At 42.5% G+C, this 24287-nt stretch overlaps 1 protein-coding gene across 1 annotated transcript in view; it reads right to left on the reverse strand.

Annotated features, from left to right (window-relative positions):
- The window catches only part of MYO1F (myosin IF), a 185156-nt gene that overhangs the window by 54442 nt on the left and 106427 nt on the right, over positions 1-24287 (reverse strand). Inside the window, 4 exon segments of the mRNA XM_029610930.1 lie at positions 6884-6982; positions 20740-20846; positions 22134-22215; positions 23787-23872. Coding sequence (XP_029466790.1) covers positions 6884-6982; positions 20740-20846; positions 22134-22215; positions 23787-23872 — 374 coding nt within the window.

Consider the following 24287-nt stretch of genomic DNA (forward strand, 5'->3'; position numbering starts at 1 on the left):
TTAATCTGAAGATAGTCCAAAGCTGCCAGTTACACTTGAAGGGAGTTAAAGGCTAGTCCTTTTACCATCCCTTCTGTAGAAAAACTAAAAAACGTGAAACTGAAGCATAAGTCGGCCGCACACCCTGCATGGTATACCAGGACTCAAAAATCCTCCAATCCTCACATACGCCAAGGATGTAGATGGTCTTCTAGCCTGTAGTAAGGTGAAGATAACCTCCTCGGAACAACCATTCCATCTTAGACATTTCCTCACAAAAGCTAAGCCACGAGACAGAAATGAGCCTCCTGATCAAAAAATATCGGACCCTGGTGAAGAAGCCTCAATAGGAGATCAAATCTTAGAGGCCCATCTACTGCCATATTGACCAGATCCACGAAGCAAGGTCAACACAGCCACTTCGGGGCCACCAGAATTACCTATCTTGGGTGCTGTTCTATCTGCTGAAGCACTTGCCTACTATTGGCCATGGAGGAAATACATAAACCAGAATTCCCGGAGAGTACGGCAGCAGTAGAGCATCGACACCTTCTGCCCCATGCACCCGCCTATGACCTTAAAAACATGCTGCCTTGGTATTTTGCCGTGATGCCATTAAGTCCATATGGGGTATTCCCCATCTCATCCAAGTGAGACTCATTGTCTCCTCTGATACCCCCCACTCTCCGGGGTTTAGCCACCTTCGACTGAGATAATATGCCTGGATGTTGTCTACCCTGGCAATGTAAGTCACCGCCAGGTGTGATAGATGCTTTTCTGCCCATGAAACCAACTCCTGAGCCACCACCTAACCCTTGGTTCCTCCCTGCCTGTTGATGTAAGCAACCATTGTGGCACTGCCCGACAGAACTTGCACTGGTTGACCGCGTAACCATGGCAGAAAGGCAAGCAACATGAAATATACTGCCCACGTCTCTAACCAATTGATAGACCATGATGCCTCAGTCTTCGACCAGTGACCTTGTGCCAACTGACCTTAGTACACCGCTCCCCACCCGATGAGGCTGGCATTGGTGGTTACTGTCACCCAATTCGGGACTTCTAGCTCTGAAAATGGATTCCAACGGGAGAGAAGAGACTTCTGAAGAGGTCACATATGAGTCAGTGCCCAAGAATCCCATTCCAATGTTGACCCCATAGAACCCAGGACCTATAAATAGTCCCAGACTTTGGGCATTGAAAGTCCCAAAAGGTAACAAACCTGAGATTGAAGCGGCAGCATCTGATCCTTTGTGAGAAACACCTTCTGCACTCGAGTTGAAAAGCAAGCCCAGGGATTGAGATGGTGTGAGATGGCCCTTTGCCAAATTCACAAGACAGTCCAGAGTTCTCAATTTCTCAAGGACCTGCTGTACCAAATGCCGATAAAGATATGCCGACTTTGCTCGAATGAGCCAGTCTTCCAGATATGGGTGCACCAGTACTCCTTCCCTTCTGAGCACTGCTGCCACCACCACCACCACCATCACCATCACCTTGGTGAATGTCTGAGGAGGTTTGCCAATCCAAGTGGGAGTATGGGGCCCTAAAATGCTCTTCTATGATGGAAAACTATAGTTCCTGTTCATTCCCAGATCAGTCCAGACAAGTGGGTTTTGCATTCCTACCAGCAGATGGAGGCAGAAAACAAAAACTTTGAGGCACTGCTACATACCCGAGAGTGCCACCTGCAGTCCCTCAGTATTTCTCTGTTTCCAGCAGATGATAGAGGTGCAAATCTGGTCTGACAAAATAAAAAAAAAGAGTAAGGTTGTTCGGTGGTGTGAAGAAAGGAGATAAGACTTCTAAAGCCACAATCTCTCGGTGGCTGAAGAAGACCATTTGCTCTGCTTCTATTTGTAAGGGTGGTGAAATTCTGGTAGGCTTAAGAGCGCATTGTACTAGGGTGCAGACGACCTTCTGGGTGGAGTGTCTGTTGGTGTCTCCTCAGGAGTTAATGTAGGACATTCGGGCACAGGAAGATGCGTCTTTTGGTGAGAGTGTTCTACGCGCGGGTCTTTTGGGTTCCCACCCAGTCTAGCGGTGCTTGGGTACATCCCACTGATCTGGGTATGAACAGGAAAGGAAAACTGGTTCTTACCTGCTAATTTTCGTTCCTGCAATACCACAGATCAGTCTAGAGACCCAATCCTTCGCTGCCGAAAGACTGCATCTTTCTGGTATTTGGTGAACTGGATTTCATAAATGTTTGCAAATTGTAAATATGTAGTGAGTTTTGGAGGTAAGCAGTTGTCAGACTGTTTTTTTCTCTGGAAGTATGAGAGGCTCCAGTTCAGGGGGTCCAACCCCGAGTTACCTGTTCACCCTGGAAAGGGGTTTAGTGGCTACTCTTTGGCTTGGGTACAGGTCAATACTGAGGGACTGCAGGTGATACTCGTGTATATGAGGCAGTGCATCAACGTTTTTGTTCTCTGTCTCCATCTGCTGGTAGGGATGCAAAACCCACTTGCCTGGACTGATCTGTGAAAATTAGCAGGTAAGAACCAATTTTCCAATATGCTTCTGTGAGATCCAGAGAAGCTAGGAACTCTCATTTGCGAACATAGTGAAAACCAAAATGGCAGCCGTTCTCGCACTGCTGGGAAAGCCCAGCCCTGCCTATTTCGCCTCCTCCCAACTGGCTTCCTCATACTTGCTTCAGCATTAATAGTCCCTGAAGTGTTTCAACTGATGCCAACATGAGCCCCATGCAGCACTGAGACGTTCAGACATGCTTTGTGTCGCCCTATGCCTCACCACATTTCCCGTACTCAGCAGGAAGCCGCTGTGACGAGACCCCAGACTGGCAGCCACCGCCAGGAACTACCGCCAGCCCTGCATCTCCACTTATTTCGCTGTGCTTCCTGTGCTCAGCGAGAGCCACAGTGATGAGCTGTGAAACAGGGCATTACCACCGGGAACTGCTGTGGGCCTCACTTATTCAAATCACAGGGAACTGCTTCCTGCCAGGATCTGACCTAAAAACTGGTTCCTCGCAGCTAACACCCACTCACCAAGCAGCTGCTGTCACTCTCTCCCCCCCACATACAGGCCGCTGATCCCCATCAGTCCCCACAACACAGGAACCTTACCAACCCAGCGACGCGTAGCCCTACCAAAGCTGAGGCAATAGACCCTCAGAACCCTTTTTTCCCATCAACAAATGGGGTGATAAGCAAGGAAAATTCACTTCCTTGATCCAGTGCATCGAGGAACAGGAGGAGAGGAACGTCAGAGAAATGAGGGAGCCAGTACCCCTGGCTTTCAATCCTCCTCAGGAAAGGACTAAAGCACCCAAGGATCACAGACTCTCTACTCATCCTCACTCACCCAGGAGGATAGAGCCCAGCAGGGACCTGCCCACTCCTGGGAGGAAATTATCTAGCAAACCAGCCAACTGTAGGTTTTATACCTCTACAATCTCCTGGAGACCGAGAAATACTAAGAGACTGCAGGTGGCACACTAGGTAATATGCAGTATCAGTGAGACTTTCTTCTCTGTCTCCATCTGCTGGCAGGGAGGCCAAACCCAGGAGTTTGGACTGATCTGGGTATTACAGAAACAAAAGCTTTAATGAAAACTCAGGATAAACTTTCCAAAAACAGCTGTGAGTCCCCTGATACAGTCTGTGTTTCACCCTAAAGTTGTGCCGGGTGGGACAACATAACCTAAAAAATCAATAAAACACCACAATTTAAAAGGCTACATATGCAAAACACATACAATTTTCATATAAGCATATAAGAATTATATTATTTTAGTATACTATTTTACTCTATTTTATGTAGGATGCTGTATTTTATGCTATTGGTTATATTTATGTATGTAATCTTTTAAATAAGATGTAAACCGCTATGATGGCTTGACTGAACAGCAGTATAAAAATCTTAACAAATAAAATAAATATTGTGTGCAATACTCAAGGTTGCCAAAGTACCTAAGGTTGCTGCAACAATTATGGAATAACAAGAAAATAACGACTGAGGTATAACGAGCACGTAAAGGCATTTATATTGACACTTGATTTTTGGGATTTGTTTTAAAACCCTCTTGTAATCCTCATCTATTGGGCAATTTGTATCACGTGATTCCATGCATGAGAATTTGGCTTTTCTTTACCTGGTTTATATGTTTTGGTAACATTTTCTGATTGAGCAATATGTATCATGTGACTTCATTCACAAAACTACTCTTTGATTGTGTGACATCTCTGGATTGGTTTATTTGTATCATGTGATTTTTAACTCTTTTGCTGATTGGTTAGTTTTTTGTATGCTGTCCTTTTAGCATGCTTTTTAGAGTTTTTCATAGTATAAAGCTGTTTGTTTTTGTTTTGTACAAGAGATTATTTTTTTATGTTTGAGATGATTAAAGTGATGTCACTTATGGAATATTTTGATTTATTTTTATACGAGATTTGTGTGACTTGCTATATGTAGTTTTTACATGTATGAGTGACAATTCATTGGGATTGGTTTTCTTGTATTCTTTTCACTGATTGGTTAGTTTTTGCACGTGACCTCTCTGACACTCTTTCTGCAGTTCTTTATATTATGAAACTTGGCATTTAGTGCAATAGCTGTCTTCTGGTATGTTGTGATATAGTTCTTATATTACATTTCGTGTGACCTGCCATGTGTAGCCTTCTTTATATGTACCTGCATGTAATCTGCTTTGCAATGCCTGAAACGTGGAATATAAATCAATCAAAACTCTGCCACTTCGCTAGAATAGCAACTGCCCAACTGATTGAGCTGCAGAAGAACCTAATCTAATTCAACTGGATTACTCATTCCCCTTCTGTTATTACTTCACCTTCACATGCCAGGAACGAGACTTTGCAGCTGAATTTTTTTTGTCACATGAAATTCTTCTTCAAATGGTAGTGTAATGTGTACTGATGGAACACATGCCTGCAGACCACATGCAAGAGGACTGCACACCCACAGAATGCATGCCCATGGATTATAGACAAGAAGACTGCACACCCACAGAATGCATGCCCATGGATCATAGGCAAGAAGACAGCACACTCACAGAATGCACGCCCATGGATCATAAGCAAGAAGACTGCACACCCACAGAATGCATGCCCATGGATCATAGGCAAGAAGACTGCACACCCACAGAATGCATGCCCATGGATCATAGGCAAGAAGACTGCACACCCACAGAATGCATGCCCATGGATCATAGGCAAGAAGACTGAACACCCACAGAATGCATGCCCATGGATCATAGGCAAGAAGACTGCACACCCACAGAATGCATGCCCATGGATCATAGGCAAGAAGACTGCACACCCACAGAATGCACGCCCATGGATCATAGGCAAGAAGACAGCACACCCACAGAATGCATGCCCATGGATCATAGGCAAGAAGACTGCACACCCACAGAATGCACGCCCATGGATCATAGGCAAGAAGACAGCATACCCACAGAATGCATGCCCATGGATCATAGGCAAGAAGACTGCACACCCACAGAATGCACGCCCATGGATCATAGGCAAGAAGACTGCACACCCACAGAATGCACGCTCATGGATCATAGGCAAGAAGACTTCACACCCACAGAATGCACGCCCATGGATCATAAGCAAGAAGACTGCACACCCACAGAATGCACGCCCATGGATCATAGGCAAGAAGACTGCACACCCACAGAATGCATGCCCATGGATCATAGGCAAGAAGACTGCACACCCACAGAATGCACGCCCATGGATCATAGGCAAGAAGACTGCACACCCACAGAATGCACGCCCATGGATCATAGACAAGAAGACTGCACACCCACAGAATGCACGCCCATGGATCATAGACAAGAAGACTGCACACCCACAGAATGCACGCCCATGGATCATATGCAAGAAGACTTCACACCCACAGAATGCACGCCCATGGATCATAAGCAAGAAGACTGCACACCCACAGAATGCACGCCCATGGATCATAGGCAAGAAGACTGCACACCCACAGAATGCACGCCCATGGATCATAGGCAAGAAGACTGCACACCCACAGAATGCACGCCCATGGATCATAGGCAAGAAGACTGCACACCCACAGAATGCACGCCCATGGATCATAGGCAAGAAGACTGCACACCCACAGAATGCACGCCCATGGATCATAGACAAGAAGACTGCACACCCACAGAATGCACGCCCATGGATCATATGCAAGAAGACTTCACACCCACAGAATGCATGCCCATGGATCATAGGCAAGAAGACTGCACACCCACAGAATGCATGCCCATGGATCATAGGCAAGAAGACTTCACACCCACAGAATGCACGCCCATGGATCATATGCAAGAAGATTTCACACCCACAGAATACATGCCCATGGATCATAGGCAAGAAGACTGCACACCCACAGAATGCACGCCCATGGATCATAGGCAAGAAGACTGCACACCCACAGAATGCACGCCCATGGATCATATGCAAGAAGACTGCACACCCACAGAATGCATGCCCATGGATCATAGGCAAGAAGACTGCACACCCACAGAATGCATGCCCATGGATCATAGGCAAGAAGACTTCACACCCACAGAATGCACGCCCATGGATCATATGCAAGAAGATTTCACACCCACAGAATACATGCCCATGGATCATAGGCAAGAAGACTGCATACCCACAGAATGCATGCCCATGGATCATAGACAAGAAGACTGCACACCCACAGAATGCATGCCCATGGATCATAGGCAAGAAGACTGCACACCCACAGAATGCACACTGGTAGAATGCATACCTGCAGACTGTATGCCAGCAGATTACATGCTGGAAGAGTGCATACCCACAGAGTGCACAACGATGGAATGCATGCCCGCAGACTGGAAGACACAGATGCATACTGCAAACTGCACAGATGCTTACAATACCTTTGTAGAAACTTGTTGAAGACTCTTCGGTAGGCAAATCCTGCTCTGCGGACTCGGATGTTCTCTTTAAGGCCCAGGTATTCCACTTGATGTTTGACCCTGTAAAACCAAATCAGGTAACAAATAATGTGCAGACCCTCTGAAACTGTCATATATACATTACCATAATCAGAGGAATATTGAACAGCTATACAACATTCGTAACCCTTTATCATTAGCAAAACATGTTTATTAGTAATACAGATTTAACAGATTTGACCCTGTAAAACAACAGAGATAAATCTGGCCCTGTGTCAAATACTGAAATCTCCTCTGGCATTTTATTCTTTGACTTCTATATGTCCCTGCTAACGCATACCTTTGTTTCAAGAGACATGCACTGTATTAAATAATCATGTATTTACATTTCAAAGATATTTTTCAATCACGGCCTGGTAGCTTGACAGTTTGTAGGTATTCTTATTGGTAAATTGCTAAATAATTTACAGGACAAATATGGTTTACTAAAACAGTGTCATTATCCATAAACCAGGTCATAACTCAGTAACCTAGTAATGACAGCAGAAAAAGACCAAATAGTCCATCCAGGCTGCCCTGCAAGTTTCTTATGGTAGTATCTGCCGCTCCATGTAGGATACCTCCATGTTTCTGTTAAGGGTAGTAACTGCCGCTCTGTGCAGATTACCCCCAAGCCTTATGTTGAGTGGAGTAATATTAACAATCAAAATCAAGATAAGGCCATCACGGAACGATTAAATGATTTCTTTGCTTCGGTGTTTACTGAAGAGGATGTTGGGGAGGTACCCGTAATGGAGAAGGTTTTCATGGGTAATGATTCAGGTGGACTGAACCAAATCACGGTTATGAAAGATGTAAACCATTGTAGAACTATCGTTAATACCAATCTGTTTGAGATCAAGAAGCAAAATGTCATGGTTTAAGGTATCAAAGGCTGCTGAAATGTCAAGTAGAACCATTATATAGTCTGTGTTTGAATGGAAGCCTCTGATTATTGTATCGAAGGATGAAAGAAGTAATGACCCTCTACTATGGCCTTTCCTAAAACCATGTTGACTGCTTTCTTCTATATAATCAGATAGTTGTCGAAGAGCAACTGATTCAGTGATTTTAGCTATTGTAGGAAGGGTGGCGATGGGGCGGTAATTTGATACATCTGATGGGTCTTGATTTTCATTTTTGGGAATTGGCAAAATGGAAGTTTTTTTGAAAGAAGTTGGAAACTGACCTTGTGAAAGGGATGCATTAAGTATATCAGCAATTGGTTGGGCAATATGGTCTTTGATGTTTCTGAGTAAGTAACCTGAACAGGGAGTTAAATGGGCTATTAGAGGGGTTTGATTTTGTTAATATGTTCAGTATGTCACTGTTATTAATGGGGTAAATTCAGAAAAAGAACAAGCTGCTTGAGGTAATGTGGATTTGGGAATAGTTAATAACGAAAATTCGGTAGATATATTATATCTCTTCTTTTTAAAATGTACAGCTAAGTTGTTACAGAAGTCGTCTGTTACTGTGAAAGATGAATTTTCTTGTACGGTTGTCAAGCTTCTTACAATATTAAATAAAACTCTTTGATTTCCATTGGCACTTTGAATTTTAAAAGTGTAATGTTTTTTCTTGGCTTTTATGATTTCTTATTTGTATTGCTGTAAGCAGGTAAAATAAGCTTGTTTACGTACTGGCAACGGATTTTTTTTGCCATATGCGTTCCAAATTATGTAATTTACGTTTAAGTAATTTGAATGACTCAGAGTACCAGCGGAGGTAACTTTTATAGATTTTTTGTGAGGCTTTAATGGTGCTATTGTGTCAATGGTCTTTATGATACTTTTGTCCCAGTGTGATACCATTTCTGTTACATCGGTATAAGGATTCTGTGTTAGCATAGGAGTTATGGTTTCAATAAAGGTATCAGTATTAAATTTTTTGCATCTTTTTTTTTTTTTTTTTTAAATATTTATTTATCAAGAATTTTCAATTTTTACATAACGTAAGTCAATTTACATTCAATTATATTGCATATTCATCTGGAAACATATACTTCAAATTTTAACACAATTTATCTTATGATATTGCAATAATAAAGAATAAAGAAAACCTTATGCACCAGGCTTGCGAGTTTAAAGGAAACAAAAAATATAAGAAAATACAAACACAGGTAACAAGCACATTGATGCAGCATTTCCTATAAATTGTCCTGCTTACACATTTTAAGATATTGGTGATGAGGTCACAGGTTCACGTGCTTCAATAAACTGATGTAATTGATCTATAACTGTGAAACTAAATGATTCATTCTCTTTTTTTAAAATACACTGACAAGGATATTTCAATTGAAATGAATAACCTAAAGAAATTACCCTTTGCCTTACTGCCAAGAATTCTCGCCTTTTATTATGAGTTACTGGGGCTAAGTCAGGAAAAAGTTTCACATTTTGGCCATAATATGATATAGGATATTTTTGAAAATAAGTCTTCATTAATTTACTGATATCTAATGTGGAGATAAAAGAAACTATTAAAGTATTCCTTTCCAGTACTTCCATAGTAGAATTTTCAAGAAAACTAGTTAAATTGATCGGTACTGTTATAGCAGCTCTAGGGGTACTCTTAACAAAGAAACAAGTATTAATTGATAATACACCTTCAGGAAAACCAAGTACCTCAGCTAAAAATTTCTTTAAAGTTGTGAATGGGATTTCTCCCACAACTTTAGGAAAATTAAGAAACCTGACATTTAGATGTCGTGCGTTATTTTCTAATTGTTCTAGCCTTTTTGTGCATGATAATTGATCTTTAATCATGGTCAAATTCAAATTTTGGATTAATTTTATCTTTTCCTCAGACTCTTGAACTCTATTCGTTATTTCAGTCGTTTGTTGCTGTAAGGATTGACACTGACCTTGAAAATTTAAGGATACTGAATCTATTTTTGTTTCTAATCGATTCACTGTCACGTTTAAGCTGTTAATCAAATCCCAAATATCTTTCAATGTGGCTGTCTCTGATCTTATGAACGTGGGCTGTTGTTCTATAGAACTATGCTGGGGAAGGTGGGAAGAGGCTAGATGGAAACTTGAGGGGGTTATTATTCCTCCTTCCTCTGAAAGAGGTGCCTCTTGTTTTTCCCCATCTCCTCCTGCATTCTCTACTACTGAGATGGGAGCAACTCCCTCTCTCGCTAGAGCACCTCCTACCTCTTCAGTAGGTGGCTCAGCTGTTGCTCCCTCTACTCCTCGATGCATTGGAGGTGTGCGTAAGACAGGGCTTAGGGAAGCCTCTTCTAGGGGAGCTGCCTGTTCTCCTTCCAGGGAGCTCCCAACAGAGTCACTGGCGCCCTGACTTTTTAGCTGCGTCATGAAACGCTCAATTTCTAATTGCATTAACGGGGGGAGGGTCTCAGGGGGGAAGACCCTAACCTTACCCTTTCTTTTAGCCGGCATTATAGAAAAACCACAATAAGAGTTAAGAACAATCAGAAAAGAGGTTCACTTTGTGCAATTAATACTCACGAGTCCCAGCGATGTGAACGGACCAAAAATTCCCCGCCAGTCCGTCTAGTCCGGACTAAGCCGGACAAAGCCTAAGGGGCGCGCGCGGCTTTGGCGGAGCGCCGGCGGCGACGGAGCGCCGTTCTATGCAGATTTTAAAGCTGGCGGGCTCCTCCTCCTGAGCAAGCGTGTTCCGGGGCTGGGCTGGGGAAACAGTCCGTTCCTCCCTGCTGCACCGCTCCAAGCAGATTTTAAAGCTGGCGGGCTCCTCTTCCTGAGCAAGCGTGTTCCGGGGCTGGGCTGGGGAAACAGTCCGTTCCTCCCTGCTGCACCGCTCCAAGCAGATTTTAAAGCTGGCGGGCTCCTCCTCCTGAGCAAGCGTGTTCCGGGGCTGGGCTGGGGAAACAGTCCGTTCCTCCCTGCTGCACCGCTCCAAGCAGATTTTAAAGCTGGCGGGCTCCTCCTCCTGAGCAAGCGTGTTCCGGGGCTGGGCTGGGGAAACAGTCCGTTCCTCCCTGCTGCACCGCTCCAAGCAGATTTTAAAGCTGGCGGGCTCCTCCTCCTGAGCAAGCGTGTTCCGGGGCTGGGCTGGGGAAACAGTCCGTTCCTCTTTTGCATCTTAATATTGTTTTCATGTTGTGCTTTAAGTTAGTACTGTTATTTACTGTTATTTTATTTTTACTTACAATTTTTTATCATAAAGTGGTCCGACCACGGGACGGGAATGATTTCGGCAGATAGATCAAAAACTGATTGGTTGAAACAAATTTGATCTAGGGTGTTTCCCAGTTTGTGAGTAGGTTCATTTATTAGGGTAGTTAGATTGAGACCAGATAATGCATCCGTTAAATTCGCTACTGGAGATTGAGGCAGTGAGTTGTTAAAATGCAAATTAAAATCTCCTGCGATTATGGCGTTTGTTAAGTCGTAAGGTAAAGTCACGATTATTTCAAGAAAGGTGGATAATTGAGTTGAAAGGATATTAGGTGGGCTGTATATTAAACAGATATTTATGATATTGGTGTTACGATTCCTCCTGTAGCTGCGCCACAGGAGGCATCTCAACTTTTTCTGGAGGCCGCTCCGAAGCCAGGGCCTCGCCTGAGCAAGTGTCCGGATCCTGTTCCATGGCCTGGGAGGCCTTCGGTGTTGTTCGGGGCCTACTCGAGGCCTGCTCCACTGTAGCCTGGATGCTCTGGTGTGGGCCACGTCCTTCTCCTAAGGGGCGGGCCCGCGGCTCCTCTTCACTCTTATAGAGCCAGCGAGGGACGGCCCATCTGGACTCCTCCCAGGGAGTTGCCTGCTCCTGGGCTATAAAAGCTCTTCTCCAGCACTCATGCATGGCCTTGCATTGGAGTTACACGTCTCTGGATGTCTCCTCTCCCAGCACTCCGTCATTGTTTGTTTCAGCTTGGTGTCCAGTGTCTTGCACGTCCTGATGTCTCCTGATGTTCCTTGGTGTTTGTTCCTGATCTTGATATTTTAATCTTGCTTCAGACTGCTGGTGTGCAGCCACCTACTTCAGACTGCCGGTGTGAGCAGCCACCTACTTCAGACTGCCGGTGTGCAGCAACCTACTTCAGACTGCCTGTGTGCAGTAACCTGCTTCAGACTGCCGGTGTGCAGTACCTTACCCCTGGACTGCTTTGTGCAGCATTGTTCCTTTCCTGCGCTAGTCCCCCTCCTGCAGGTGTAGGACAGGGTAGTCCGTGACCAGACCAGTGGTACTGGCTGTGTAGAGCGCCCTGAGGGGCAGTGCCAACGTCTGATCCTCCCAAGCTTCTGAGTCTATGTCTACAGTCTACAGTTCCTGCATCCTTGTCTTCAGTTCCTGCACTGGTCCCACTCCTGCGGGTGTAGGACAGGGTAGTCCATGACCAGACCAGTGGTACTGGCTGTGTAGGGCGCCCTGAGGGACTGTGCCAATGTCTCAACCTTCCAAGTCCCTACTTGTTTCAGAGTCTACATCTACAGTATTTTGTTTCAGAGTCTACGTCTACAGTATCTTGCTTCAGAGTTTACGTCTACAGTCTATGGTTGCTGAGTCTTTGTCATCTGTTTCTGAACCTTCGCCTGCCCACGCCCTGAGTCTGGCCTGCTGCCTCTTGCCATCCCAGCAGCAGGTCTGAAAGGGCCGGGAAGGGTCTGAGGACTGTTCATTACCAACACTCCTCAGTTGGTTCCAGAGGCATGCAGGTCCGGCCGGGGGTCGGGTTGTCTCTCGCCACCCATGCTACACCTATCCTTGGCGCGGGTTCGTGCCAGGGGCCCAAGGGCACACTCCTTCTAAGGGGGACCGCTCTCCTAGCGCTCCTCGGTAACAATTGGTGGAAATTAAAAGAAATTCGATCGCAGTTTCATTATTTAGAATTGTTGATAAATTTAAAAGAGATGAGGTTGATTATAAGAATAACAACGTTTATGCATGGCATCGGACAAATAAACTGAACAATAAGAATAGATATAATCATGCCCCATCTTCGTGTAAGACTTATCCCAAGTTTGATGATAACATGAAGGATAAAGAAAAAAGATCACATGATAGCCCAACAGAAGAGAGAAATGTGAAACGTTTGCACAGTACCTCAGATGAGCCCGTTGATCCCTCTGCATCACTTTTTTCTATGAATAATACATTAACCCCTCCATGTATAGATTACATAGAGAAGAATCAACGGGTTTTTCAGTTAGGACAAGCTTGGAGGATGGAATCCACGAGAGATGTAACATATCCAAAGCAGGTGGATAAGCCCAGGGTTCAGGGGAAGGGGAAGAGGGAGAGGCAGAGGAAGAGGAAGGGGATACTTGAATCAATACCATTGAATTATGCGACTGATGACGCAATAGAATAATTAACATCTCACAATGTTGCTTGGATGAGAATGAGAAGTCTTTACTAATGAAAGGACTATCTTTTGTTCCTACACTGGTTTATAATGCCTTTCACACAAGAGTAGACATTGAAATTTGTCAGAAAATTATAGATCATTTTGCTAACAATAAAGCGATTATGGACAATTCGATTTGTAAGCACCCTAGTAAGTGGAATCCAACTGATATTCCAAATCATTTCATACAAACATACGAATCTTTAGTACTACAACATTTAGATAAACTGGAGAAACAGGAACAATAATCATATTTCAAGATCACGAAAGTGGAACGTGAAGCTATTGTTACTTTACAAAAAGATGAGACTATAGTAATAAAACCGGCAGATAAGGGAGGTTCTATTGTAATAATGGATAGAAGTAAATATATAGCTGAGATTGAGAGACAATTATCAGATACCTCATTTTACACTAAATTACAGAAAGATCCAACTAAACAGATTAAACAAGAGATTGATTATATCTTATCTGTAGCAAAATCCTCTGGTATTCTTAATGAGAAAAATTGATTTTCTAACAGTACCATATCTGATCATGCCAATCATTTACATCCTCCCCAAAATCCATAAATCTTTGATATCACCAGCAGGGAGACCTATTATATCCACGACTGGTTCATTGTTAGAACCCCTTTCCATATTCATTGATTATTTTTTGAGACCCTTTGTACCAAAGATACCATCGTGCATGAGAGATTCTTCAGATATAATTTTCACACTTAGGGGCGGATTTTAAAAGGGTTACGCGCGTAAATTACAAGCGTAACCACGAGTACTCACTCCTGCGCTCGCCAAGCCTATTTTGCATAGGCCCGACGACATGTGCAAGCCTCGGGACGCGCATATGTCCCGGGGGCTTGAAAAAAGGGGCGGGGAGTGGGCAGGGCGGGGGTGGGACCGAGGCCTCCGGCACAGTGGCTGTGCCGGAGGAGTGCTTACGCGTGCTGGGCCTATTTTAAAAAGGCCCGGCCATGCGAGTAACTCCCGGGGCTTTGGAAAAGGGGCAGGAAGGGGGCGGGGCAATCTGGGGGACAGGGTGGGGTCAGAGGCTCCCGGCACAGTGGCCATTTGCCGCTGTGCTGGGGGATCGTGTGCCGGTACGTGTAACCTCTGCCTGCCCAGAGGCAGGCGTAAAAGGTAGGACAAAGATCAGGGGGGGGGTTAGGTTAGGGCTAGGGGGCGGGCGGGTTAGGGGAAGAGGAAGGGAAGTTAGTTTAGGGGGATGGGAAATTCCCTCCTAGGCTGCTCCAAAATCGGGGGGAAGGTCGCGGGCGTTGGCGTGCGCAAGTTGCACTAATGTGCTCCCCCCTTGTGGGCACATGTTATAAAATTGGGCGTCCATGTCTGCCCGCTGGGTAGCGCTCGCACATGGATGCCCATGAGTACTTTTAAAAACTCTACCCCATATTTTTCAAGACAATATTATATTGTGGCGCAGATATATAGACGACGTACTCCTAATATGGCGGGATGATGTACACAAACTGAACTCCTTTCACAAATGGCTGAATAATTTAGATGTAAAACTGAAATTTAGAATGACTTTTGATAGAAATACCATTTCATTTTTGGCTTTCAAATCACACTCAATACAAGTACATTTATCACAGATATTTTTCGTAAACCCACTGATACAAATAAACTCCTTGACTTTAATAGTTGCCATAACAAAACTCTCAAAAGGAACCTTCCATATGCACAATTTTTGAGATTGCATAGGTTATGTACTGATGATTCTACCTTCAAAGTGAGATCAGCTGAGATGAAAAGCAGATTTATTAATAAGAATTATCCTGTTAAATATATAGACTCAGGATTTGCCCGTGCTATGGTACAAAATAGACAGGATCGGCTTCTACCACAAAAAAGGAAAGAGATAAACGATGTCGTATGCCCACTCACATTTAACAACAAATCACATAAGGTCAGTATGATTCTTAAGAAATGCTGGCCCATAATACAGAGTACTGATTATTTTAGAAATAAAAAAACGAATGATTGCAGACAAACGTGAACGTAATCTCAGAGATATGCTAGCCCCGTCTGCATTACCACAAAGAGGAATCATAGACATTAGAGGTTCATGCTTCGTCTGAGATGTCAATCTCAAAACCGATACTGTACAAATTAATAGCGATAGCCAAACCATTAAACTGAAAAGTTTCACAAATTGTAAAAGCAGTGGTGTAGTTTATGCCGCCAAATATCTGTGTAACAAATGGTATATAGATAAGACAATAAGCCCATTTAACAGTCAGATTACTGAACTCAAGAGTGCGATTAATAGAAAAATAGAAGGCAAACCCATGGTCGAGCATTCGATTTCTTTGAATCACAATTTAATGAATATAGATTTTGTGTTTTATATAACTCTATCAAACATGGGAGAGGAGGTAACCTAGATGCAGAACTTTTGAAAATTAAACAAAGTTATATTTTTAGATTTAATACGGTTACCCCTCATGGACTCAACTTAGAAATAGATTTTACTGCCTATGATTCCTCCTTGTGAGTGTAAGTATTTAGGATTTAATACTGATGTGCATATGTGTCCTTACATAGGAGTGTGTCCCTCCCCACCCACCCTTTTCTTTTTAGCACTATTTAAATTAAGGTATTTATAGTTAATTGTTTAGCCTACATTTTATTTCATATATTTAATTATTATTTTTAATTGTTTATCATTTTTATTTACTTAAATTGTTCACTTATCTGACTTGTATTAAATATCCTTTTTACATATTCTAAATTCATTGTACATTTTGCACAGTGTTCTTTATTTTATTTATCTCTATAATCTACACAGCCCTACATTTTTCAATTTTATTCGCGTTTATATTATACCCTACTGGAATTTTATCTAATTTGTTCCTTTCTTTTTTTCTTTTTATATTCAGTGAGATTTGATGTGTTAGGGTCAGCACGGAGCAACCAATAAGTCAATTGTATCCCCTCCCCTTTTCCCTGTTTATTGTAATTTTCCAATCTATAGGTCGCTGTAAACCGATATGATGTCTCTACTAATATCGGTATAGAAGACTCTTTAAATAAATAAATAAATTTATGTCCATAACCATTATGCTCGATAAGCCTACCCCCCACGCAGAGTCTCTCAGTGACGTCATGCAAGCCGCGCTTTAGTGGGAAATAGTAGATATTTAAGAATGCGCTGTGGCGGTCTTGGAATTTAAAACACGGCAACTCTGGCATATTTGTCGTACCGCACGTAAACAGGTTACGCGACGCTAACATTACAGATCTAGGTAAGAAAATCATTGCGGCTTTACAGTTAGGTTTTTACAAAAACTAGTGATTTAAAAAAATTAAGAGGAACGGAAGACAGCTGTGCAGGCAGTTTAACCAATATCGTTCCAAACCACCATTAAGTGTTGAATATTACTTTTGATAGGCGGTTGCGAAGAGTAGCTCCGAGTTTCATTTTAAAGAAAGTAAGTGCAATTGTTTAATATATTCTTACTAGGTGTAACCATAAGTGGAGGGAGGAATATAATTATATTATATTATAATTATAATCTGTTAGTGTTGGTAAAAGTACAACATGATAGCGGCAAATAATGAATATCTAAGAAGGGACTATGGAGGTCTGAATACTAAAGATACGTTGTATCTTAAATAATTACGAGATCACATATATATAATATCAGCAACGCTAATATTTGGTGGCTTTGCGTTAGTTTCTATAAACTAATGATTTGAGTAGCAAGATATACAAGGGAGACACTCAAACGAGTATCTCCGTGAACTAATATGGATTTCTTACTATATACCTCTCTAAGAGCTCTTTGAATTGCACGGTTATGGGGGTGGGGGGCGGGCCTGTGAAAGACGGCAGCCATCGCACCACCGCTGTGTTATCACTGCCGGCTTTCGCACCCAATAGTGCCATCGTAAAAGGTGGTGCTATTGGGCGCGGTACTGGCAGCGATAAGGGTTCTTACCTTTTCACCGCCAGCGATGTTTCCGCCGCGCCCGCCCCGACTCCTCCTCTTCCGGTGCCGACGCCACCCCTCTGAAGCTATCGCGTGCAACACGGTAAAACAATGACCCCCTAAGTGCTTTGGCAATGTAGCTCAGAGATTTTATTTTTTGAAAATCAAGCATGTTTGTCAAATATAACCTGTTTTAAAATTCATTATTAAAAGCAGTGGGGAGATAATAAGTCGGTTCTTAATTAAATGATTATTGTGTGTTTTTGGTAATATATAATTTCAAAGGATTTTGTAAAGTGTTTGTTGTCAATATAGTGAGTTGCAGGTACCGATGGACAAATTAATAAAGATATAGATATGTTGGGTGCAATCATTCAAAATAGATTTTACAGGCAGCGATTTCGGAGGAGGGAAAGCACCCGGAGAGCTTTGATTTCCATTTCCTGGTTTCCTGGTTCATTGGCAGCTACCCCGACGTCAGCGGGAGGGGCCGAGAGACGCAATAAGAGCAGCGTCCCAGAGGTACCTGAGTTGCAGCGATTTCGGAGGAGGGAAAGCACCCGGAGAGCTTTGATTTCCATTTCCTGGTTTCCTGGTTCATTGGCAGCTACCCCGTCATCAGCGGGAGGGGCCAAGAGACGCAATAAGAACAGCGTTCTCTTGGCGCGCCACCGAAGCCGCGCGCACCTAAGGGGCGCGCGGCTTTGTTCGGCTTCGTTCGGCGTTGGGAGGAGTTGGAGGTGAAGCCCTGCCGGAGTTTGCTGCCACAGAGGCAAGTAACATTTTAACATTGTTCCAAAGAACGAACAGCCTGTTGTAAAGTATAAGATTCCTTAAGATGCCGCCAAAACGGAAGGGGAGAATAAGGGTGTACCCCTCTCTACCGCCTCCGTCACCAATTCAACAGGAAATAGTCCGTTTTTTGTCAGCACCTGCAGTAATTCCAGTGACTAAGGATACTGCTGGCTCGAGTACTTTGGGAGGAGTATCCGAGTCTATGGAGGAGGCATCACTGAGCCCGAACTTGGATAAACCACCTATGTGTAGGGCAACAGAGGGTCCTATAACGGGCACACCTGAGGAACTCAATACCATTGAGTCACAATCCCATATCGAGAACATCATAAGAGGGACTGGAAATGAGACACAAGATCAAGTCTCAGATGGTGGTCATATAGAGACTCCTGAACGCCCTCCGGTGGTAACACTGGATCTGCTTTGGGACATTATGACTAAAATGTCTATAGATATAAAGAGGTTAGACAGGAAAGTGGATACAATGGCAGGGAAAGGTCAGCAGGATATAATGGACATCCGTGATACAGTAAAAAAATCTGAGGAAAGAATTACCTTATTAGAGGACAGGGAGAAAAAGAACTTGGAATTCCAAGGTTTGGTGGTAAAGGATAGAGATTCACTATCTAGAAGATTAGAAATTTTCGAGAATAATAGTAAACGATTAAATCTTCGTTTGCTCAATTTCCCCCGGGTGGTTGGGCAGACATTGATGGAAACGTTAAAGAAGTTTTGGATAGAAGTAGTGAATTTTCTAGAAAATGAAATCCCAGTCATTAGTCATTGTTATTTTCTTCCTAAGAAAGATCCAAACTTAACAACAGAGGAAATGCCCTTTCAAGGCAACCTCACTAATTTCCTTGAAAGTACCAATAACTTAATAATAGATAGGGGAACTTTAGTAGTATCTTTTCTTAATTTAACTGATCTTAATAATGTTATGAAACAATACTTTGCTAAGTACCCTATCACGTTCTATGAAAGTTTGGTAAAAATCTTTCCAGATTTATCTATTACAACACAAGCAAGGAGGAGAGAATTTTTGTTATATAGACAAGAATTGATTACAATGGGATATACATTTACCCTGCGATATCCCTGCAAATGTGTGATTAAGAAACAACTAGACGTATATATCTTTTTTGTCCCTGATCACTTAAAAACATTTGTCGAACAAAAGAGATTAGAAGTAATCCCCTTACAGTCCAGTGATATAGCATAAAATGTATGCAGGAATACAATGTTAATTACTGGTTATTGTTTCTTTATATCTCCCTATAGTTTCATATTGCCTCTGTTTACAGATAATGATTGAAAAGTTTCTGTTTGATTATATCATAATTAGACTATAAATATCAATGGAATTTATGATTTGAGGTCAGATGATTTTATGTTATAGTTCAATAATTATGTTGTTACATGTCTAAATATGAAAAATCAATAAACATATACGGTAATTATAAAAAAAAAATAATAGATTTTACAATAGGCTTATTCTGGACATTTTTTAATGATTGATATCTTACTTTTAATTACATAAGGAATATATGAGATTTAATTTAGTTTTTGATAAATGTTTTAGAAGAGTAAGCCATCCCGGTGACATTAGAATTAGTAGTATTAATCATATTTTAATTGGAGAATAGAGAGTATATAGCCACTGCTATTACTGGCATCAGTAGCATGGGATCTTCTTGGTGTTTGGGTACTTGCCAGGTTCTTGTGGCCTGGTTTGGCCTCTGTTGGAAACAGGATACTGGGCTTGATGGACCCTTGGTCTGACCCACCATGGCAATTTCTTATGTTCTTGTATACAAAACATACTGAGTTTGAAGTGACTGAAGTTTATTACACAGTAATGATATTTAAATAATTTTATTTAAGATTACTTATATTATTTATGTATTTAAAGGTTTTTCTATACCAATGTTTGTTTAGTAACATCACACCGATTTACAGATAATTTGAGAATTAGCAACAGTGCTTTACAATTGTAAAAACATGAGCAGTATAATTAACAGTAAAAAGAGGTAGGCGAACAAGAGTAGAAACAGCGTAACAATGGAGAATATGTAAAACAAATGGCATATAGTCCAGATAGGTAAAACAGGAAGGAACAAGCAGGGGAGAGTAATAACCAGTAAAAACAGAATAAGTAAATTATATTACTTATTCTATTTCTATTTATATTCTATTACTTATTCTATTTAAATGTATCAGCATGTGTACCATACGTATTGATTGTTGTTTACATTAAGTTGCTGAGGACGCAGCACCGTTTGAGAAGATACTTTGTATTAGTACTTCATGCTGAAGATGAATAAATGGCTGACAAACAATTGGAACCAGATATGATGGCCATCTGACTGCTTAGCTACACCCCTAGAAGCAAGGTTCCTGTACCTTCCATGTCTAGTGATCACCAGAATGTAGTGGGATAATTCAGTAGGATAATTCAGCAGAATTTAAGATGATGAGAAAATAGAGATAAAAGAATAAGATTGCCATAAACTTTGGCTTCATTTGGCACGCAAGAAGGGTACCGCCTTTGTTACACTCTTTTGTGTGCACGATGAAGCATGCACCATAGCACAAGCCACCTCTGGCTTCCGCCACTGGCTCAACTCCCCTGAGCAGGTGACAACCCCCTCCGCTGTATTGATCTGCACCGGGAAAGATCTGTCTGGTGGCCACCAGGATGCATCTTACCTGCTTTCTTCCCAGTCTTTGGGTCTCTTGGTTTCATTGGGTTTGATACATCGAATATAATGCGGAGTACACTTCATTAGTGTATTTACCAGATCGTTGGCTTGTTTCTGTGGAACACGACATTAGTGAACACAGGTAGACATCCAACACTCATTATCCACTGTTCATTATCCATCCCCTGTTATAGGTAACTTATGAAGAGGTAAAATGTTGTACCCATGCATCTATCTTTGAGATATATCACGTTTCACTCTTCACCACTTGGACTGGTTCCCATAGGTTGCTCTTCATTGACAACTGCTAACCAGCTTTAATTTAAGACAAATGAAATCCCAAGCTCCTATTTTCTTTACTTCTTATAACAGCCTTTCATGAGGCATTGTGTCATGTGCCTCCACGTCAACTCCAAGTAAAAGATAGCTACCTTGTGTTCCCTATCTAGAGATCTGCTCACGTTATTACTGAAATCAGTGAGTTGCTTCAATAAGACATTGCTTCATATGGTCAGCCCTATTGATTGATAGTTGCAGTTTCACCAATGGCCTTCAAGATGCTGAAGTATTTTTTAAGCAACATTCATGGGATTCAGGGGATCCAAGACAGGATAGGCCTGAAGTATTAAGATTGTGGCCCATGGAATTCACTAGGTCTCACCCAGGAAAAACCTGGACTACTGAATCCCAGCCCCATGGAATGGATTTCAGGAGTACTGTGTACATCTTTTAAGTTTAAATGGACATTTCCAGGTAAAATGGATTATATTTTTAAGGAATCACTTCCTATTGGAGTACCACCATACCTAGGACTTACAGAAGGTAAGAGCAGATATAGGGCCTGATTCACTAAAATTCTTTGTATCTGGGAAACAATATTGATGAATCAGGCCTTCAGTGGATAACTTTGCTTGGTTTTATCTAAAGATAGGTGAAACGTTTTGCACCAAACGTAAAAACAACATATACAAATAAAACTGGGAACTGTTCACATTGCTTGTCAGATTGTACATTTTGCATTTCCACAGAACCATATTAGCATTAGCCTGCTCACTTGAACCTTTTTTTTTTTGGTTAAAATTTGCCATCAATTTCAATTTCCCATTTTCTTCCCTAGCCCCGGCAGTAACAGTCCCTCAGCCAGGGGACGGATGACAGTTCCTTCAAGAATGCATTAATCGTGTACCTCAAGCCTGTCCGCTAGCTTTCAGTACCAGTGCAATGGCTGAGCCCCTCTCTCTCTCCCTTCCATCCTGGAGCTGCGAGTGGCGCCTAAGGCAGCACCCCTAAGCTGGACTTTGGAACAGGACACAGGCCACTCACGTTGCAGTGCCCTGGGCTGAGATGATTTTTCATATTGTCAGAGAAGCGGGCCCAGGCAGAACAAGATGATGCCCATACCTTAATTTTTGAGCTTGCAGTTGTGGGTCGGCTCTTCTTGTCAGTGTCAAGTTTTTCAGGGAAAAGTGCTTGGATGAAGCCACTGAAGAAATAAAGAGAGAACCAGATAATGAAAATGAACAAAGTGCACATGAATTCGATACTCAAATGGAGCCAGATGAAGAAACTGGGGACTTTCTGTCCACCACCCATCATTAGAAAATAGAAATTCGAAATGAAGTGATCTGATTGGCAGATTTTTTAATACTAGTCAGCCTTAAGGACCCTTAACATTAATCAGAATACAGGATGTTTAAACAAGGTTTCTTTATTGAATTCTAGATCATAAAAAACACAAAAGCACAAATCCAAGGCAACCCACCCTACCCTGTCCATCTTGGGATTCCAGCAGGTTGCAGTGACTCTGCCCTTTTGACTATCAGTCTTTCTTACTTATTTCTATAGTTTCAACTTCTCTCTGTGCTTGTACAAGCTTTGTCTGCTGTATATGATGCTTTGAATGTCTTTCATCAAAAGAAAACATCATGAGAACAAAAAAAAAGGTTAAATCCGTCTTTATAATAAGAGAATGCACACTGGAGTTTTCATAGCGTTACATCAGGGTTGCCACCTCACCTGGCGTCAAGCGGGGGAGGCTGAGCCCCTTCGAGATGTAATCAGATGTAGTCCTATCAGCAGTGCAACGCCACACAGGCAAGGGGCAAAACCAGAAGTGGCTCAGGCTCCCCCCCCCCCCCCCCCGTTTGACCCGGGTGAGGTGGAAACCATATTTGGCGTTACCTATAGTCCTTAAGAGAGTGGGTGCCGCCTACAGGAGCTCCTAAGTCACTCTGCTTTTCAAGATATCCTCAATGAATATGCGCAAGATCGATTTGCCCCGATCCCATTTCTTAGATAAGATAAAATTCATATCTATGTATGGGGTTTTTTTTGTTTGTTTTTTTACATCTTCTACGATCTAGAATTCAATACAAAAAATGGTTTTAAACACGATAGGTATTCACTGCGGACATCCGTAAAACCAGACTGGCTTAGCGGCTCCTCTGGGAATGGGACCACTGCTTTAAGACATGGATGAGCCTCTCTTCCCCTCTCTGTGCTAACATTATTTCCAGGCCCTTTTTTCTTTTTCTGCAAACATGCAGGATTGTATGTTCTCTTTAGCAAAAATAAGCATGACTCTTAGTTATGGCTGCACGTCCTTTTTGAGCATCCTGCCCCTGAGGCCACTCTTCCGTTTGTGTGTGCATTCAATCTGCAGGAGAGTAAGGGTAAAATGCTGGCTGTTGCCTGGAAGGGCAATTGGCATGGGAGCACCCCCAGTTCACTTAGGCCCATCAGGATGCAAGATGCTAAGTTTGACAAATCCTCTCCCCCAAATAAAACTTTAAAACACTTATTTCTCCATGTAGCAAGATGAAAGTCAGAATGAAGGGTTTTCATTCATGCTAACTGCTAACCGAATCATTTAAATCAATTATTTCAATGCACTGGACTGCTCCCTGTGCCATCAGACCGCAAATCTGCATTACATGCACTTCTGGCCTCTCGCCACTAGAGGCTGCTATTGCTTCTCAAGCAGCCATGCTGCCACTCCCACTTAGTGATCTATCATATTAATATATTTTTTTTCTTTAGCCACCGCTGACTCACTATTCGCTGCTTTGCATGAGCTCGATGAGGTCGGTAAAGAGAACATCCCGATTCCGTTCACAAAACCCATTCACATCGTATGAGACCTGGAGGGACCAAAAGAAGCAAGATGAAGAGTGTACCAGACAGAGAACTTCTCAGGGGGACTCTGCGCTAAGCAGTGGAGAGTGAAAGGCCTCTGTACACAGACCAAGGAACCTACCACCACAGAAACGCAGGCCAAAGGGAGCCAGGCATAAGCCCATAGCCTCATATTTTGATCCTGAACATGTTCAAGGCATTTGGGGAGGTTCACAACAACCTTGCAATTGACACTGATAACATCTCAACTATTCAAGCATATTTTGCCTCTACCATAGTTGAAAATTACATAAAATGAGAAAGTCAATATTTGAACTTGCCCCTAATGACCCGGAGTGCTTTGGGATCCTTATTCCCTTGTTCTGTGATTCCAGGACATGCCCTTTTTTATTTTTTTGGCCTGACAGTTTCCTCAGTCTC

This window comes from Rhinatrema bivittatum, chromosome 8 (genome assembly GCF_901001135.1).
Source record: "Rhinatrema bivittatum chromosome 8, aRhiBiv1.1, whole genome shotgun sequence".
In the NCBI taxonomy this organism is placed as follows: Eukaryota; Metazoa; Chordata; class Amphibia; order Gymnophiona; family Rhinatrematidae; genus Rhinatrema; species Rhinatrema bivittatum.